Source organism: Odocoileus virginianus, chromosome 8 (genome assembly GCF_023699985.2).
Source record: "Odocoileus virginianus isolate 20LAN1187 ecotype Illinois chromosome 8, Ovbor_1.2, whole genome shotgun sequence".
Classification (NCBI taxonomy): domain Eukaryota; kingdom Metazoa; phylum Chordata; class Mammalia; order Artiodactyla; family Cervidae; genus Odocoileus; species Odocoileus virginianus.
The window spans coordinates 24,330,746-24,349,613 of NC_069681.1; the positions used below are offsets into that span (position 1 = coordinate 24,330,746).

The following is an 18,868-nucleotide window of genomic DNA, read 5'->3' on the forward strand; positions in this document are numbered from 1 at the left end:
CTGGGGTGCAGCCAATTAATGATGCTGTTGTAGTTTCCAGTGAGCAGCAAAGGGACTCAGCCACACACATACATCTACCCATTCTCCCCCAAACCCTCTTAGGAAAAAAGTTTAAATTCAAGTCTCTTAATAGAGAAGCTATATATTAATAGAAATGCTATTCTATTACCTAAAATGTAGATAAGAGTTTCATATATAACATAATGGATAATAATTTGCTGCATATTTGGAAAATGTTAAAAGTCCTATGGCTCTTAGAAACACATTTCTCTCCCACAAATGAGTTAAATTTAAATGTCTTTCAACAGCTTAAGCCTGAAAATGAAATAAAAATCCCACAACCACCAAAAACAGAAAACATTCCTTGACTCGGGACAGGATGCCACAGAACTCCTACTGTTCCTGTTGGAGGCAAATACTCGGATTCTATTACCTCCTTCCTTATTGTCTCTGAAAAACACTGAGGACCACAAAATCCATGGCAGCGTCACGTTTCACCGGAACTGGATTATCGCGCTATTTAGACAACTATAAAAAAAGTCAGGTAAGTGGGAAACAGGACGCCAGCACCCTAAGAAAAGGAACCTTTACATCTCAGTGAGCATTCTATAAAGCTCTTTTAGCCACCTATGGATGCTTACCTGATAGAGCTCTTCCAGGTTATAGCGGATGGAGGTACTACTTTGTATGGCTTTAACTGCTTCATGAAGCTTCTGCCAGGTGTCCTGAGTGTAGTTATCAGGCAATTTAGGTCTGTCTGTAAGGGCACACAGAGTCAGTAGGTAACGGCACCCATGCCAACAATCACACGTCTTTAAAAAACCATTCTACAAAAAAAGTACGTCGAAGACGCTAAGGAACGCAGGACATTGTTTTCCCAGTACAAGGTATCGTGTTTATAAATCTCTCGGGTTACAGACTCTGCAACCATCCCACCTTCGTTTTGCTAAGTAAACACATCTAATACTGATGATCAGTGTAAGTGCATGTAGAAAACATAAAAATCTTAGTATTCTTTTACTTAACGAGTGGATTTCCCAAACGGGAGGACGAGGAATAGTTACACTCTACTCAACACTGAAAGTTGCCCGAAACTGCCCCCAGTTGGGAGGACGCTGAGACGTGAGCTCCTGACGGGCCAGAGGCGCCTGCTCGGGGGCCGCGACGCCGCAGGGCCGGGGCGAGCAGAAGGGGTTACCACGCCGCCCTCCGAGAGCTCCGGTCCCGCCGCGCCCGGCCCGCCCCGCCCCGACCGGGCGGCCGCAGGGCGAGGGGCGGCGGCCGAGGGCGCCCCCGGCCCGCCCGCCGGCCCCGCACCCACCTCGGAAATTCTTGATCACGAGCTTCTTGGAGCCGCCGGCGCCGCCGGGCTTGGCGGTGACGGCGGCCGCGGCGAGGGACGCGGGCTTGGTGAGGCCGTTGGTGTGTCCGACGAGCGCCGAGAAGCTGCCCTTCCGGGGGGTCTCGTCAGCCATGGCCGCGGCCTCCGCCCGCCCGCCGCCCGCCGCCCGCCCCGGCCCGGCCTCCGCCCCGGCCTCCCTCGGCCCCGGCCTCCCTCGGCCGCGCTCCCTCGGCCCGGCCCGGCCCAACCGCCGACCGGCTCGCCCGCTCGGCCCGCCCGGCCTGACCCCGCGCCTCAGGCCCCGGAGCGCGCCGGACACCGACCCGAGCCGACCCGGTCGCAAGCGCGCGGGCACCGCAGTCTGCGTCCGCCGCGGCCCGTGAGGAACCCGCAGCCGCTAAGGAAGGGGCGGGCCCGGGCACCCGCGGCGCCAATGAGGCGGTCGCGCGAGGGGAGAAGGGAGTCGCAGCGTAGCCCCCGGCCGTCCTCAGCCCGGGCGCGCCGCCATGCCGGCCCGGGGCTCGCGCTCCGGCGAACACACCACCTCCGGAACCAACGCGCGCGGAAGGCGGGGCCGGGGGCGCGGGGTCGGGGCCGGACCGCGGCCCGGAAGTGACGCGCGGCGGCGGCGGGCGCGACCATGGCGCACATCACCATCAACCAGTACCTGCAGCAGGTAAGGTTCCCGGTCTGCGGACCGCCTGCCGACTGCCCGCCCGCTGCCTTTTCCCGTGCGCTGCAGCGGGAGCCTGGGGGTGGGGGGGGGTGTCTTTTCGCCGGCTGCGTCCGCGCCGTCGGCCGCCGGACGGCAGGCAGACCCGGTGTGTGTCCTGGGGACCGGCCACGTCCGCGGTGGGAGCCGGGGACGGAGAGAGCCGGGATCCGCCTGCGAGCGGGCCGCGCCCGGCGGGCTTGCGTCTTTCTGTAATTGTATCTCTCAGGGCTGTGTCCACACAGCCTGTAAACGCAGGAGCACAGCGCGAACACAGGCATCGACGGATTCAAAGCCTACAGTCTTTGCTGGAAACAGGGCGTCTCTGATAGCTCAGACAGTAAAGAATCCGCCTGCGATACAGGAGACCCAGTTTCGCTCCCTGGATGGGGAGGGTCCCCTGGAGGAGGGCATGGCAACCCACTCCAGTATTCTGACCTGGAGAATCCCATGGACAGAGGAGCCTGGTGGGCTGCTGAGTCCCAAAGACTCAGACACGACTGAGCGACTAAACACAGCACAGCATAAACACTGAGGGCTTCCCTGGTGGCTCACAGTAAAGAATCCACCTGCAATGCAGGAGAGCCAGGTTTGATCCCTGGGTCGGGAAGATCCCCTGGAGAAGGGAATGACAGCCCACTCCAGTATTCTTGCTTGGAGAATCCCATGGACAGAGGGGTCTAGCAGGCTACAGTCCATGGGGTCGCCAAGACTAGGACACGGCTGAACGACTAACACAGTCTTTCCTCTGAGCTATGCTAATTGGCAGAGCTAGAACCCTGGTAATAGGATTAAGGAAAGGGGGGTGGGGGTGGACTTTAAAAAATATCTGAAGACTGCCAGGACTTAGTGAGTAAAGGTGTGTGGTTGGGGCACCGGGAGGAATCAAGAATCATTCCCAGGTTTCTAGCTTGACAGCAGATAAGCAGAACCGATTTTAAGGAAAATAAATTACTCTGGACCTGTTGTGTTGGAGGTGTCGGTTGACAACCAGGCAAAGATACCTAGTTGGCAGTTGAATATAGTAATAACAAGATTAGAACTATTAGCTTAATGGTTAATGGTTCATTGAGAAAACTGGTTAAAACAAGAATCATGAAAATACAAATGCATGCCTTTGTTTTAACTTATAGCTTGCACATGTAATACATTCGTTTGCAGTCTTCTGGTTGAGGCCTAAGACTTTTTCTTTAAGGATATGTCTACCTTGGCCTTATCTTTGCAGAGTTAACGTTTTTCAATACCAGTTTTTATATAAAGTTGAACAAGAACACAGGCATTTGAAAACCAATGTGGATACAGAATCTCTAGAAGTTTATGCTTTTTTATATCTTATCTTTTGGATATAAACATTGTGTTTTCTGTACATTTTTATATTACTCACAATTTTCTTGCCCACACCTAACTGCATAGTTGGGGGAGGTAGCTTGCCACCATCACCGTTTTCCTGGAAGGTTGAACCATTACAAACCCTATTTCACAGAGCAGGTTAAGTGACTCTCTAGGGTCACTGGGCAAGTAGGTGATACATTCAGACCAGGAATCCTGGCCCCAGAGACCATGCTCTGATACCAGGCTCATTATCTCTGTTAGCCCAGGTTTCACCCATTTCCTTTCTGAGTCAGAACCTGCCTATTCCTTTGCTTCCAAAGTTTATTGTATCTTGAATTTCAGTGACCTTGTCAGCTTGGACTTAATTCACACCTTTGCAGCCTCCTTGGCCAGGGCCACCTGTGGACAAGTTGTATGTCTTGCATTTCCCTTGGTCTCTGATAACTTCCATTGGCTTTTGGGTCTGGAGTTTGATTTCACCTTCATAAGCTCGTAAGGTCTCTTGTTAGTTTCTTGGATGCTGGCAGAACACATGCAGTGCCTTTCCATTTTGAACATATGTGATTTTCAAGCTTGTTTTTCTTTTTCATTAGCTGAATAAGTGGATTTTCAAATGTTTATTAGTATGACTGAGTAAACTGGCCTAATTAACCCTCTTTACTAAGCAAATAATAAACCACTGGCTGATTCCGCTTTTTCATTGTTTTTAATGGTAAGTCACCTATTTGCCTCCAGATCTCATTTTGAAATGCAGTGATTATTTGCTCACTATGGAGGGTACTGATTATGCCTCCACTCCTTTGAAAGCAGGGGAAAGTGGTGCAGTGTGTTGTCTAGGTTCTGTTGGGGTTAAGTGTTTCACTTTCCACTTAACAGCTCTTCTCTTTCCAAATGCTTCAGGTCTATGAAGCAATTGACACCAGAGATGGGGCATCCCTTGCAGAGCTGGTGTCTTTCAAGCATCCTCATGTTGCCAACCCGCGGCTTCAGGTAGGTGGGGGGCCACGCACACAGATGTCTTAGAGGGTCACTGGGTCACCACCTTCCTAAGTTTAGGGTGTGAGCTGGAAGAATACTGTTGCCATTCTTGTTTGAAAATCGCCAAGTTCCTTCACAGTTTATCTAATTTCAGTTCATTTCTTGAACATTAATTGAGCACCGTGCTTCAGAACCCGTGCTGAGGTCCGTGCTTGTTTTCCTGCCGTAGTTGCAGCAGGACCCTCCCGGGCTCAGAGAAGCAAGCAGGGTGGCGAGGTGATCAGCGGACAGGTGGTGGGCTCGGGCTCTGGCAGGCCTGTCTGTCCCTGAAGCCCACAGCTGGGTGGTGTTGCTGCCAGTGAGGTTTTGTGCCTGTGGCCACAGAGGCAGACCTGGGCCCGCAGAGCCTGCAGCATTTCCTGGCTGGCTCTTTATGCGAATGTCTGCCAGGCCCTGCTCTCAAATGTAAGCATCCTTGATTCGATGATAGATGGTATCCAGGTAGAAGCTTCTGTGTAAAGCACTGTTGAAACCTTGTTGAAGTAGTGCCCACTTCCTTGTCAATTGGCATTACGTATCGGAGTGTGTTCTATCGGGAGCTAAATTTTTCTTTTGAAAGAAAGTGCCTAGAGTCTTGGTGGGTCTCAGATTGCTTGCTGGCAGGTAGCCCCATATGTGACCTGAGGCTGATCCCTTCGTTACAAAACTCCGCGTAACCTTCCATCTGCAGCTCCCTTTACTGGCGGCCTTCGTCCACCCAGTCATTTCGTCAGAGACTGTGGAGCGGTGACCTTTCCCGTATTATCATCTCCCCTCTCACTTTTATTGACATGAATATGCAAGTATAGTTATGGTGCCAGAGTAGAGTTCCCCAGTCCCTTTCTTGTTGTGTAAGCCGTCCTGTTACACATTATCTAAAATCTGGCCACTGAGAGGAGAGGGCAGGTGACAGGTGAGTGTCTGCCATCCCCCAGGACTCCTGAGTGGGCAGTCTGTCAGCAGGAGGTGAGGACCCCCCCATCTCCCCTCCCCCCAGGCATCGTCTCAAGCTCCTTTGACCTCACATGAGCTACCTACGTTTTTTAGGCACGTGGTAGCTGCTTAATAAACACACAAAGACATCTGTGAGCACGCCTAGAGTGCTTCCTGACCTGTGGTAGACAAAGCAGACCACATTCATCTCCTGTGTGCAGGTTGGGGTTGATAGACGTATGGAGGTAATGAACCTTTTTTTGAATTGCTAAAGTGTGAAGAGCTTCTGTCAACTGTAAAGTGTAAATTCTCTTGAAACAAAGGTTTGTCTGAATCTCTTCCTTTGCATTGCATTCTTTCTGTCCCAGTTAATTTTCTTTTTACCATTTTTCTTATTGGCATGCAGATGGCCTCTCCAGAAGAGAAGTGTCAACAAGTCTTAGAGCCCCCTTATGACGAAATGTTTGCAGCTCACTTAAGGTAAGCCATGGTTGAGGTAGGAAAACAAGCAAGTCTGGAGGTTGCTGTCTTGATTAGGGGTTTTTACACCATCTTGAAGTGTTGAAAAATTTCCTTTGAAAAAGTAGAAAAGTATGTTTGTAATTGCACTTTGGTAAAACCTGTGAAAATCTTGTGAAGTTTAAAATACTTTAAAATTTAATAAACTTTTCCATCTCAGGGCCCACATGTGTTTTAAAAGTTAATGAAGTGGTGATTGTGTGTCTGTGTCCCCTCTGTAATCTCGAGGAAGCGTTTGATGCTCCTTCCCCTGGCTGTGTGGTGGTCTTTACTCAGAAGGGTGTTGAGCCCACTGGCGTTTTTCATGGAAACACCCAGTTTTTAACCTCTTTGCCTTGAACTGGAAAAGAAACTGGGTCAGAGAGGAGCAAATGAAATTTTGCTTTTTATTTACATGTCCTGTCTGCTATTTTCACCTCTGAAGCCTCGATTCAGGCCAAGCTATGGGTCCTAAAGCGTGTGGTCTGGACTGTCCTCCTGACACGCTCCGCCAGTGTCTCTGGCAGAGGACTGCAGTGGCGGAGTAGACCTGGCCCCGCTGAGATCTCTGGAAGAGTTGGAGTGCCACTGTGTTCCTGAAGCATCTTCCTAGATCTGTGCCGTGTGCGATGAGGCTCGGGCTTGGGGAGGGACTGACTGATGCTGACGCTACCAGCAGGCATCTGGGTGCAGCGTCCTCGCCCACTGATGCCCTGGAAGGGCCACTGGCATGTTAATAGCGGAACCTCTGCAGCGCAGCTTCTCCTTCTGGACTTGAAAGACTTCCTTTCACACCCAGTGGTCTCCTGCTAGCAGGAGCTCCGGCTTGGCTCTGGGCCGGCAGAGAGCGGGGTGTTTGTGACGGCCGTGAGCCGTGCAGCCACGTGGCTTGCGCCTGGTCCTCAGCACTCTGCCCCTCGTCCTCAGTCCCCTCTGCTCGCTCTGCAGGTGCACGTATGCGGTGGGGAACCACGACTTCATCGAGGCCTACAAGTGCCAGACCGTCATCGTCCAATATCTTTTGTCGTGTGCGTGCCTGTTCAGTGTGTGACAGACGCAGCGGGTTACCTGGGGGTTGAGATCTCGAAACATCAGGCCAGTTTGAGTCATACCTTTAATTAGGGAGAATTAAAACCTTTTGGAAGAGAAATTCATTGCTGCTCCACTCAGGTACTTAAACTTGGTTTGAGCTTTCATACTGGTGTTCAGTCACGCAGTAGGGAAGAGCATTGGTTATGATTAAGAATTTCATTTACTCCTGTTGTGAAGAATAGTATTTTGTTGCCTCTGAAGCAGTTGCGTGTAGTTAAGGGATGGGTCAGTCCTCTTGTGGGAATGGAAGAGCTCCCAGGTCCAGTGGGTGTTCCCAGGGAGAGGAGTGGAGGCCTCGGTCAGGCTGGCCCCGGCTCTCATCACTGCAGGGGTGTCTCCTGGCTGCGGCTGTGGCCAGTGGGTGTTCCCAGGGAGAGGAGTGGAGGCCTCGGTCAGGCTGGCCCCGGCTCTCATCACTGCAGGGCTGTCTCCTGGCTGCGGCTGTGGCCAGTGGGTGTTCTCAGGGAGAGGAGTGGAGGCCTTGGTCAGGCTGGCCCCGGCTCTCATCGCTGCAGGGATGTCTCCCGGCTGCGGCTGTGGCCAGTGGGTGTTCCCAGGGAGAGGAGTGGAGGCCTCGGTCAGGCTGGCCCCGGCTCTCATCGCTGCAGGGCTGTCTCCTGGCTGCGGCTGTGGCCAGTGGGTGTTCTCAGGGAGAGGAGTGGAGGCCTCGGTCAGGCTGGCCCCGGCTCTCATCGCTGCAGGGATGTCTCCTGGCTGCGGCTGTGGCCAGTGGGTGTTCCCAGGGAGAGGAGTGGAGGCCTCGGTCAGGCTGGCCCCGGCTCTCATCGCTGCAGGGCTGTCTCCTGGCTGTGGCTGTGGCCAGTGGGTGTTCTCAGGGAGAGGAGTGGAGGCCTCGGTCAGGCTGGCCCCGGCTCTCATCACTGCAGGGCTGTCTCCTGGCTGCGGCTGTGGCCAGTGGGTGTTCTCAGGCTTATGTGCATCTCCGGACTTTAGTGGATTTTTTTTTTTTTAACCTCACTGCATGGTTTGTGGGATCTTAGTTTCCTGACCAGGGATGGAACCCAGGTCCCAGCAGTGAAGGTACCAAGTCCTAACCACTGGACCGCCTGGGAACTTCCTCCAGTTGCTTACTTTTCAGTCATCTTGTTTAGTATGCACAGAAGAGAATTGGTTACTGACCAACTGAATCTTGTTTGAATTAAAGACTTTTGTAATCAACGAAATAGACTTTATACTAGAGATTCTAAGCACATTATATGTAACTTATGATCGGGACTCAGAGAAACCAAACAAAATGTGTGAAATTGCCGATTTAAAAGATCTTCAAACAATAGTGTTTTTCTTACTTTGGGGAAAAGATGTGTGAAATCAATGTATTTACTTATCCCGAATGACACTCAGGTGTCTGTAATGTGGGCTTATGTGTTTCTTTCCTTCTAAAACCTGCTGCTGTGGCGCATGACCTTCTGCGTGGTCAGCTGGAGCCCTTACAGTTCAGAACGTGTTGTTCGTCATCCTGTCACTTGTAGCATCACCTGAACTTCTTATGTAGGGCCTTCCTTAACATAGTACATCATTCCTACGAGCGTTTCAGGCCCACAAAGAAGAAAACTGGTAAGTACAAACAGAAAGAGCTGGAAATGAGCAAATGGCTTTTTCTCTTTATCAAAAGCAGAGGTTTTTAAAAGATTTACTCTAAATAAATATGTACTGTGTTTTCTGTGTTGGTATTTGATACTGTGTGTTGACATAGGATGATATCAACGCAGATGCTGGAATCTTAATAGTCAGTGAAAACTTAAACGGCAGGTGAGCCAGATCATGTCCAGTGTTTTTCTGTAAATATGAAGTATTATTTCAGCCATTCCATGCTCCCAGGTATTCATTAAATACAACTTTTTTTCCTTTGTCAATTTTGATGTTACTTGGGCTTCCCTGGTGGCTCAGCTGGTAAAGAATCCGCCTGCAATGCAGGAGACCTGGGTTTGAATCCTGGGTTGGGAAGATCCCTGAGAGGAGGGAACGGCCACCCACTCCAGCATTCTGGCCTGGAGAAGTCCTTGGAGTTGCAAAGAGTCGGACATGACTGAGCAACTTTCACTTTTTGGTTTTAAACTTGGATAAAAGATGTAGATCAACTACAGTTCATTTGGGATGACAGATACAGAATATTTGGGTTATCTTAAACTGTCTTAGGATTTATTAAAAGTCTTGGTAAATACTGAAATTGTTTATACTAAAGTAACTGAAGACTTACAGATACCTTTTACCAAAAAAAAAAAAAAAGGTTTGACTGAAGATCTGTCTTACATGTGAAACTGACACTGCCGGCTAGATTTTAGAAATCTTTTGACGACATCTGTCTGCTCCATACCTTGGGGCCTGTTAGGAGATCATTCTGAACCACATGTCTTGTTTTCATGGAGCTGTTTAGGTGGTGGGGGGGCTGAGGGGAAGGAGAATTCCTGGCCAAGCGTGGGGTGGGGGCAGTCAGGGCTGAGGCCCTAGCCTCTGGGGAGGCTGGGTCAGCGGGTGCAGAGCTCTTCTGGCCAGATGCACAGACCAGGAGGGGCTGCAGCTCCTGGAAGGAAGGTGAGGGGAGGACCACGGGGTCATGGGGGTGGGGCCCTCCCGTCCGGTTGGGGGCCCTGGGTGTCCCCAGCGCTGGTGAGGGAGCCTCTGACCTCAGAGCCTCACACACACTTCTTTTTGCCCCATAGGGCACTGCCTGTCATGTATGCAGTGGCCCTGGACCTTCGAATATTTGCCAACAATGTAAGTTTGGTTTCTGTCACTGTTTTAAACCCAAACTCACTGTACCTGTTGCTTAATTTCATGTCACTCCTCCCACAAGTTTTGGGGGGGTGCGTGGGGTCGGGACACCCCTGGTGCAGAAAACAACAAAGTGGGGCGGCTCTGCTCGCTGCTGAGGGGCTGCCCACGTCTGCCGTGAAGACGCGCCCGGTGCCACCTTGCTGGACTCGGCGGAGCAAGGGGCCTCTCTGCTGTGCAGAGGCAAAGGACTGGACTTGATGCGTCCATTTTCCTGGCAGCATCAGCTGGTCAGGGAGCAGCAGTTCCTAACTCTTTGGTCCGCACATCCCTTTACTGGGTCAAAAGCCGTCTCTAACATCCGGTTGTGGACAGGTGGACGCAGTCACGTGTCTCCTCTCCCCGCTGCTGGGGACTTCAAGGCCGGCGAGGCTCTGAGAGGTGGGAAGCGCAGGACAGTGAGCTCCCTGCCTGTCCTTCTTGTCTCCTGGGCGTCCTGGATCCGGGCACAGTGGGCCACGTCCCGGATGGGATTCCACACCTGCCACTTGTGGTAAAACCCCTGGAGCAAGGGCAAGGGCTGAAACAGACATCTCCACAAAGAAATGGAAGATGTCAAACAGCCTCGAATGGAAGCCGCGGAACCAAAATAACTTAAACAGAAACTGTCAAGGGCGCCCAAAGCTGCTGCCAGAGCTTCTGCCTGTGTAGTTTACATCCATCCTTAGTGTACTTACACACCTAAAGTAATAAACCTTTTACATGGTAACATCACTGACTTCCTAAATAGAAGGGAGACACTCGGGTTCTCACATCTGCTGCTGCGGTCACTCTGCTGGGCATCATTTTGGTTGAGTGTGTGCAGCAGTCTGGCTTCACACAGACATGGGTGGAAGTGGGAGGCCTGTTCTGATAGCCTTTCCAAGTGATTGCTGACGTCCTTGTCTGACCGGCACCTTTTCAGGCCCCAGGAATGGTTTTTACTGTTGGTCAAAGTGTGGCCTCTGAGGCTGGCAGTGTGACCTCCAACCCCAGCGGTGTGGATGGATCTTCCAGCCCTACAGGATTTTGTGACGTCCAACAAAATTTTGATGATCTGGAAACATTTCAATCACTGAGCTGCTCAGACATTCCAAATGTTGACGTATTTCATTATGTAAAAAATGAAATCCAGGAAAACTCTACCTTTGTTAGTATATCCAGTGACCTCCTCAGAGACATCTTGAAGTAATGAAAAGCTGCCAGGCTCTTGGTGGTCAGTACAAGTTTTCCAAAATTCTAAGTTTTTCTTGAAAGTGCGAATGTTGTCATTGGCAAGTACTGTCAGTGTTTCCTGGTGGGACAGGCCTGTGTCCTTCACTTTCTGGAGACTCATGCTGGCCGGCGGTCCACACTGGCCGGCCAGGCTCTGCAGCTGTCTGTTCCCCGTCCAGCTTGCAACCCCAGCAGTGGCCCTGGTGCTTTACCTTAAAAAACAGACTTGCTGTGTGTGTGCTTCCTGCTTCATCACAGGGAACACTAAAACTACGTGTGTATTCAAGGACCAAGACTCACTGACAGGTTCACTGCATTGTCACCGACTCTGAAGTGAAGCTCGCTGTGCTGGTCGGTAGAGGGGGGACGCGGGCCTGCGTGTTGAGGACGTGGGAGGGTGCCCACACTGCCTCCTGCTGCCTTCTCTGTGCCGTCCCCTCCATGTCGTCTGTGACACAGGTCAGGGGGTTTGTGCCAAGTAAGAAAAGGCCCCTTAGCAGCACACGGCTTGGGCGACGCAGTCTTAAAAACTCGGGGACCAGCGCACTGGTCTGAGTCGGTTGAGGAGCCATGTGGCATGTAGAAAGTTAGAACAAGTGGTAGACGCTGCAGTTTTGAGGAATGCCGCAGCACAGCCTCGAGGGTCTCTTCAGAGCCTGGGCGCCACCCCTAAGTTGTCCGTTCTTGCTTCTGGCTGTGGTGATTTTCTTTCTAATTGAAGAATCAAGAGGAGATGAAAAGTGAACCTTTTACTTCTTGTCAGGCAGACCAGCAGCTGGTGAAGAAGGGGAAGAGCAAGGTGGGGGACATGCTGGAGAAGGCGGCCGAGCTGCTGATGGGGTGCTTCCGCGTCTGCGCCAGCGACACGTGAGTCCGGGGCGGGCGGCCGTGGCCGTAGCCGCACAGCCATGGTCATTTCTGCTTTGAATAATCTGTTGCTTGGTAAGGGATAAGAGAAGAGACTCCTCTTTCGTGCTCAGCACAGATCGGGCACGGCGCCTCTGGGCCCACTTGGCCAGCACGCTGGGTCTCATGCTTTCTAAAATTCGTGTTGTGTCTCAGTGGTTCATGATGTTGTAATGCCAAGAGAAAATACTTTCACCACGTGTCACAAATGCTTGATAACAATCCGCTCTTACACAACATTGCTGCAGACGGAGCAGTTTTCATCTGCTGCCCCCCAGATGCTCAGCCAGTGTCAGAACTCCTGGGGCCATCTCTCCAGGTTTACCTGTCAGAGGAAACACCTGCTTTTGTAGTGTTACATTCTTTCATGAATTTGACTTGAACTGTGGGGTTTTATCTCAGGATGCGAATTTGTTTTGGAAGTTTGCTTTGTGATTTGTACATAAAATTTTTGTTTCCTATGTAACCTTTAAAACATTTTCCCTGCAGTCGTGCTGGTATAGAGGATTCCAAGAAGTGGGGAATGCTGTTTCTGGTGAATCAGTTATTCAAGATTTATTTTAAGGTAAACTCTGCTTGAATTCTGCCTGTCTTCCCGGAGAGCATGTCTCTCCCTTGTCAGCCGGCCTGGCAGGCCTGGCTTGAGAGTCAGTCGCCACCAGCCACACACGGTCCTGGGGGCTGGTGTTGGTTGAGGGCCTCTGGGTGCGCGGACTGTAGTGTGCTCGGCACTCACTGTCTGTGTTCACCTCCACCCTCTGAGGCGTCAGAGAACCAAGTCCTGGCACCTCACACAGGTCCAGGTGTGACGATGGTGTGGTCAGCTGGGGAGCATGTCTGGTCAGCCCCTCTGCAGTTGGGCGTTCCCCTGTGGCCTGGTTTGGACAGCGCAGCGGTGTGCTGTGTCCTTAGTGAGCCCTCAGTTCTGCTCATGTGAACCCACCTCAGGAGACGTGTCCTTAGTGACCAGGGATTGGTGGCTGTCCTGCCTGTTTATCTGGAAGACCGTCTGGAGCGGATTCTTATTTGTTCTAGATCAACAAGCTCCATCTGTGTAAACCGCTCATCAGAGCCATCGACAGCTCAAACCTGAAGGACGACTACAGCACGGCCCAGAGGGTGACCTATAGGTACTATGTGGGGCGCAAGGCCATGTTCGACAGCGACTTCAAGCAAGGTGCGTCGCTGCTGCCAAGCAACCGGGGGTCCAGAGCACCTTCATGCCTTCTGATGTGGAGGCGGACGTGGTGTCCACTGCATCCGAGCAGCATTGCTCTGACACCAAGTCGGTTCCATAAAGGAAAATCCCTTTTGCGTTTCTTGCTCGGCACCAGGTCTCTGAGTAGTCACCACTGTGTCCTTTGCTGGGAGAGGACACCACGCACCTCTCTCCCACGTGTGGGCCGTGCTCAGTGCTTCCCTGTGGCCTCAGTGGGTCCTTTCGGCACAGGACGTGGAGGTTGGGCAGCTCGTGGCTTGGCTCCAGCCTCGGGGCACGTGCCTGTGGCTGGGGGCAGCGGGTCAGGGCCACATCCAAGCTGCCCTTTCACGAAACCATGTTATGTGGTTTGTGTCCTTCGCTTTCTCGCGATTGGGAGGCTGTTTTTTCTTTCTGACAGTTTGGAGTGGCCTGTGTATGGTGGTCCTTTATGATTCTTCTCTTATTCTCAAATGAGACTTTTTAAACTCACTTCCTTGACAGTTACTCACACGCAAAGCCACGTGACTTCAGGTGCCATGTGAGACGTAAGAGCCTTCTCACTCCACCTGTCAACAGCCACAGAGGCTCTGGGTGACAGAAAGAACAGCTCTTCATAATGAGAGCTCTTTTTTTATTCCATGGGGTTGTATAGACCGACTTTTCATTTCCTTTCACAGAGTTTTCAATACATCAGTGCGGTCACTCAGTCATGTCCGATTCTTTGCAACCCCATGAACTGCAGCACACCAGCCTTCCCTGTCCATCATCAACTCCTGGAGCTTGCTTTCAGTACATACAACTTTAGAAAGAGGATTTTCCTTGGTCCTTTTTCTTTCCCCTAAAATATGAAGCGTTGGAATAGCTGAACAGCGAGAGGGCTAATCCACAATTGACTCATGGTCGGCCCTGTGTCCTTGGTTACTCTGCATTCGTGATCAGCAGCCACAGACGGAGCAATATCGTAGCATTTACGATTGAAAACATGCACGTGCAGGGCACCCGTGCAGAGCAGACCTGCCCCGTTCAGGTCAGCTGTATACTCAGTTGACGTCTCGGAAGGCATTGCTTTGCTTCTCTGAATCTTCACTGAGTGCTCTTCTGGATATTTTTGAAAAATAGCTGACCCTGTGGAAAACAATCTATTAATGTTGATGGTAGACATTGTCGCCTCTGAAGCCTTTGGGCCTTCGTGTAAGGGTGGGTGTGGCTCCAGGCACAGGGCAGGGACTGTGCTGACCGTGTCTGTGGTCGACTCTGCAGCTGAGGAGTACCTGTCCTTTGCTTTTGAGCACTGCCATCGTTCCAGCCAAAAGAACAAAAGAATGGTCCTCATTTACCTGCTTCCTGTGAAGATGCTCCTGGTGAGTGGTCTCTCCAGCTCTCTGGGGGCCTGTCCCCCACAAGGAATGCATAGTCATTTCACAGCATAGCCCATGGTGTGTGGTGGGTCTCGTCTGAGCCACATGTGAGTGCACTCTCAGAATAGAGTAGGAACAGGCCTTGGGTGTGACCCAAACCACTCTTCTCGTGACTGACACTTCCAGATCCTTCTAGAAAGGCTTGTCTGTTTTTGTTTCCTTTTTCCTAAAATTACCTCACTCAAAGGTTTAACATATGTAAGACAGGTAAAATAGTGCATGTTATGTTTGTTACTCCTGAAAATCTAGAATAATAGAGCTGGATTAACCAAGAGAGAAAAAGATCATTTCAGCCTGTCTGGTTGTCTAACTTGGTCACTGAAAGTTGTTTTTGGTATTTGTAAAAAAAAAAAAAAGTAACTAGAAAGTTAATTGACTAAAACATTCTCACAGTGATAGGGCTTCCTTTCCTCCCATTGAAGTTTCTTAAAAATTGTCAAAGCAGCACACAGACACAGTTAAAACTCACCCAGCTCTGGACGGTTTGTGGTGGGGAGGAGAGTGCCACACCCCTCCCCGCAGCTCACCCGACTTTGTGGAACAGCCAGTCTTGGGTTTTCAGCTCGTTCTGGGAGCTGGGTCTGAATCCCTCAGTTGTAGCCTGGTGTTCCTTCAGGTACCACCCGCTCCTGTGATCGCTAGCAAGAAGGTTGAGGTCAGGGTCACACGTCACTGTGGCAGAGCTGTGTTGGTGCCAGGTTTTCTGATTTCCGAACCAGCATTTGTTTTTTTCCCACTTGGCTAGGACGCGTTTTTTGTTCAGTTTACTTAGGAAGAAAGTCTGAGAAACACAGGTTAAAAGTTTTAAAAACTTGCTAAGGGTTTTATCAAAGACAGTTCTGTTAAAAATGAGAAGGTTCTTATTCTGGAAAATTACTCTGTCTCAGGGCCACATGCCAACTGTCGAGCTTCTGAGGAAGTACCATCTCATGCAGTTTGCGGAGGTGACCCGAGCCGTGAGGTAGCTGCTTCTCTTCCCTCGGGGGCCTCTTAGGGTATAAAGTCTGTGCAGAGGTCCCCGTGTTTCCAGGGAACTAATGGGGTCCTGTCTCCTGTCCTGGGTGGCGTCCTGCCTGCGTCTGCATGTCTCTGTGGCCCAGCGAAGGCAACCTCCTCCTCCTGAACGAGGCCTTGGCCGCGCATGAGACCTTCTTCATCCGCTGCGGCATCTTCCTCATCCTCGAGAAGCTGAAGATCATCACCTACAGGAATCTCTTCAAGAAAGTGTGAGCACAGCCTTCCTTCCTGATTCTATGGGATGAAGTTGATCTGCAGCCCCAGACCTTGGTGCTGGTGCTGTCCAGGCGAGGGAGTGCACAGCTGAGGGAGGGCACAGGGCCCAGGAGGGCGCACTCGAGTGAGGGAGCGCGCAGGCCTGGGTGAGGGAGCGCCTGAGTGAGGGAGCGCTAGACTGAGAGAACACCCAGGTGAGGGAGCGTCCGGGTGAGGGAGCACCGCAGGCCAGGATGAGGGAGTGCGCAGGCCCAGGTGAGGGAGCGCGCAGGCCTGGGTGAGGGAGCGCGCAGGCCTGGGTGAGGGAGTGCACAGGCCAGGGTGAGGGAGTGCTAGATTGAGAGAACACCCAGGTGAGGGAGCGCGCAGGCCTGGGTGAGGGAGCGCCAGACTGAGAGAATACCCAGGTGAGGGAGCATCCGCGTGAGGGAGCACCGCAGGCCCGGGTGAGGGAGCGCCAGACTGAGAGAACACCCAGGTGAGGGAGCGTCCGCGTGAGGGAGCACCGCAGGCCCGGGTGAGGGAGCGCGCAGGCCTGGGTGAGGGAGCGCCAGACTGAGAGAACACCCAGGTGAGGGAGCATCCGGGTGAGGGAGCGCGCAGGCGGGTGAGGGAGCGCCAGACTGAGAGAACACCCGGGTGAGGGAGCGTCCAGGTGAGGGAGTGCGCAGGCCCGGGTGAGGGAGCGCGCAGGCCTGGGTGAGGGAGCGCCAGACTGAGAGAACACCCGGGTGAGGTAGTGTCCGGGTGAGGGAGCACGCAGGCCTGGGTGAGGGAGTGCCTGAGTGAGGGAGCGCTAGACTGAGAGAACACCCAGGTGAGGGAGCGTCCGGGTGAGGGAGCACCGCAGGCCAGGATGAGGGAGTGCTCAGGCCCAGGTGAGGGAGCGCGCAGGCCTGGGTGAGGGAGTGCACAGGCCAGGGTGAGGGAGCGCCAGACTGAGAGAACACCCAGGTGAGGGAGCGTCCGGGTGAGGGAGCGCGCAGGCCTGGGTGAGGGAGCGCCAGACTGAGAGAACACCCACCCGGGTGAGGTAGCGTCCGGGTGAGGGAGCGCGCAGGCCTGGGTGAGGGAGCGCCTGAGTGAGGGAGCGCTAGACTGAGAGAACACCCAGGTGAGGGAGCGTCCGGGTGAGGGAGCACCGCAGGCCAGGATGAGGGAGTGCGCAGGCCCAGGTGAGGGAGCGCGCAGGCCAGGGTGAGGGAGCACGCAGGCCTGGGTGAGGGAGTGCCAGACTGAGAGAACACCCGGGTGAGGGAGCACGCAGGCCCTGGTGAGGGAGCGCGCAGGCGGGTGAGGGAGCGCCAGACTGAGAGAACACCCAGGTGAGGGAGCGTCCAGGTGATGGAGCACCGCAGGCCAGGATGAGGGAGTGCGCAGGCCCGGGTGAGAGAGCTAGCAGGTCCTGGTGAAGGAGGGCCCGGTGAGGGAGTGCGCAGGCGAGGGAGCGCCCGGCTGAGGGAGTAGGCGCAGTAGCTCAGGCTGTGTGAAGTGTGGCCTCTGGCAGGAGTTCTGACCCCAGCCCTGAGCACCCACCTACACTGTGGTCAGAGCGTGGCACTGGTGCCTGTTTCCTTTACTCGTGACCCGCTGACCCTCCCGGCACTCCTGTGTGTCAGGAAGTTGCTCTTTTTGTGGAACTCGGAAGTGGGCTCTTGTCTGAGGCCTCCCAGCAGGATCTCTGTCAGACCCCGCTGTGAGGATCACGTCCAGGTCAGAGAGGCCTGAAGGTCGTCAGATCCCTGACAGTCCCTGTCAGCTGCTTCCCGACTTGAGGGGCATTGAAACGTGAGAATGGAAGCATCTGAGATTCAAGGAAGTGGTCAAGTTTACTTGTACTGGTGGCTCTTTAAATGGGAAAGTCAGTTCCCCCCGGAAGCTCTTGTTTTCTGAGGAGCCTGGCTGGTGGGAGGTGCTGTGTTCCTCCCGAGCGAGGGTCTCCTGCCCACTTGCCTCCTGTCAGCAACAGCCTGAGCTCTGCCTCTTCCAGGTACTTGCTGCTCAAGACCCACCAACTGTCCCTGGACGCATTCCTGGTGGCCTTGAAGTTCATGCAGGTGGAGGATGTGGACATCGCCGAGGTCCAGTGCATCCTGGCCAACCTCATCTACATGGTGTGTGGGCTCCGTCCAGGCTGGGGGGTCTGGTACCCGCCATGTCCATGTCCTCAGAGGGCGTGGTGGGGCTGGTGTGTGTGTGTGTGTGTGTGTGTGTGTGTGTGTGTGTACACACTCCTTTTCCTCTCAGCGAGCTGACCACTCGATAGCTGGGGCGGTGGGGGTGGGGGGCGCACTGTGTGTGTGTGTGTGTGTGCGCGCACGCGCGGGCCGCACAATAGCTGGGGTGGTGGGGGTAGGGGGCACTGTGTGTGTGTGTGTATACACACACTTGTTTTCCTCTCAGCGAGCTGACTGCACAGTGGCTGGGGCGGTGGGGGTGGGGGTGCTCTGTGTGTGTGTGCGTGTGTACACACGCTCGTTTTCCTCTCAGCGAGCTGACCGCACAATGGCTGGGGCCCTGGGGGTGGGAGGCGCTGTGCCCCGGCTCCAGCTCACTCACCCTGACAGCCTTGACTTCAGAGTCATGAGCCCCCTCTCTCCCATCCCCTAGGGTCACATCAAAGGCTATATCTCACACCAGCACCAGAAGCTGGTTGTCAGCAAGCAGAACCCCTTCCCCCCACTTTCCACGGTGTGCTGATGACCCCGGCCCAACGACAGGGGCAGGCTGATCCTGGCCCTCCTCCCGCCCGGAGCGCATGCTCTGCAGCGGAGCCTCTCAGGTGTCGTCCCGGGAATGTCATCTCCAGCACCACGGCCGACGAACGTCCCCGTCACAGAGGCCTGGGACTTGGGCCTCAATGCTGCCGCCTCCGCCGGCCAGGCTGCTGGTGACTCTCCCCAGAGGCCACTCCGTCTCCCAGGCAGCTGCTGTTTACTTCCCAAGAGGACCGTTTGTGAAGGCGTCTTTGTAACTTTCTATAAAAACAAAAAGGTGTTTAAATTTATATAGATGGGATATTCTTTATTGTATTATCCGGGACACATCTAATTTTATGTTAAATTTGAACACTTTGTGTGATCAAAATGGTTAACTTAATGTTTCTTTTTACAAGCTGAATTTGATTTAAATTTTCCAGGTACTATAGCTATTTTTTTTTTTCAGATTACACACATTTCCTCTGTTTATGCAAAAAC

At 53.1% G+C, this 18,868-nt stretch overlaps 2 protein-coding genes across 3 annotated transcripts in view; one reads left to right on the forward strand and one right to left on the reverse strand.

Moving 5' to 3' along the window:
* Window positions 1-1,877, reverse strand: part of CUL4A (cullin 4A) — a 28,790-nt gene extending 26,913 nt beyond the window's left edge. The window contains exons 1-2 of the mRNA XM_070471373.1: window positions 1,322-1,877; window positions 642-757 (exon numbers count right to left, since the gene is read on the reverse strand). Of these exons, the coding sequence (XP_070327474.1) occupies window positions 642-757; window positions 1,322-1,475 (270 nt within the window). The 5' untranslated portion in view covers window positions 1,476-1,877. The remainder of the gene's footprint in view (window positions 1-641; window positions 758-1,321) is intronic.
* A 9-nt stretch (window positions 1,878-1,886) lies between these two features.
* On the forward strand, window positions 1,887-18,678 carry PCID2 (PCI domain containing 2). 2 transcript variants are annotated; one of them, XM_070471372.1, is made up of 14 exons: window positions 1,887-2,018; window positions 4,287-4,376; window positions 5,743-5,816; window positions 6,783-6,848; window positions 8,460-8,501; window positions 9,608-9,662; window positions 11,677-11,780; window positions 12,309-12,384; window positions 12,855-12,996; window positions 14,281-14,381; window positions 15,326-15,399; window positions 15,539-15,664; window positions 17,662-17,789; window positions 18,282-18,678. In XM_070471372.1, exons 1-14 carry the CDS (start codon window positions 1,983-1,985, stop codon window positions 18,563-18,565), a joined length of 1,398 nt encoding a protein of 465 aa, XP_070327473.1. In that variant the 5' UTR covers window positions 1,887-1,982; the 3' UTR covers window positions 18,566-18,678. The 2 variants fall into 2 exon arrangements, with proteins under 2 accessions (XP_070327473.1, XP_020752040.1); XM_020896381.2 differs by having other exon boundaries at window positions 17,662-17,785; window positions 18,282-18,455.
* The last annotated feature ends 190 nt before the right edge of the window (window positions 18,679-18,868 follow it).

Excerpts from the sequence above, each read along its gene's own strand:
- PCID2 (XM_070471372.1), top strand. The coding sequence starts at position 1,983 with ATGGCGCACATCACCATCAACCAGTACCTGCAGCAG. Across the intron at positions 4,377-5,742 it reads TTGCCAACCCGCGGCTTCAG|ATGGCCTCTCCAGAAGAGAA; the intron begins GTAGGTGGGGGG and ends ATTGGCATGCAG. Across the intron at positions 15,400-15,538 it reads GAGGTGACCCGAGCCGTGAG|CGAAGGCAACCTCCTCCTCC; the intron begins GTAGCTGCTTCT and ends TCTGTGGCCCAG.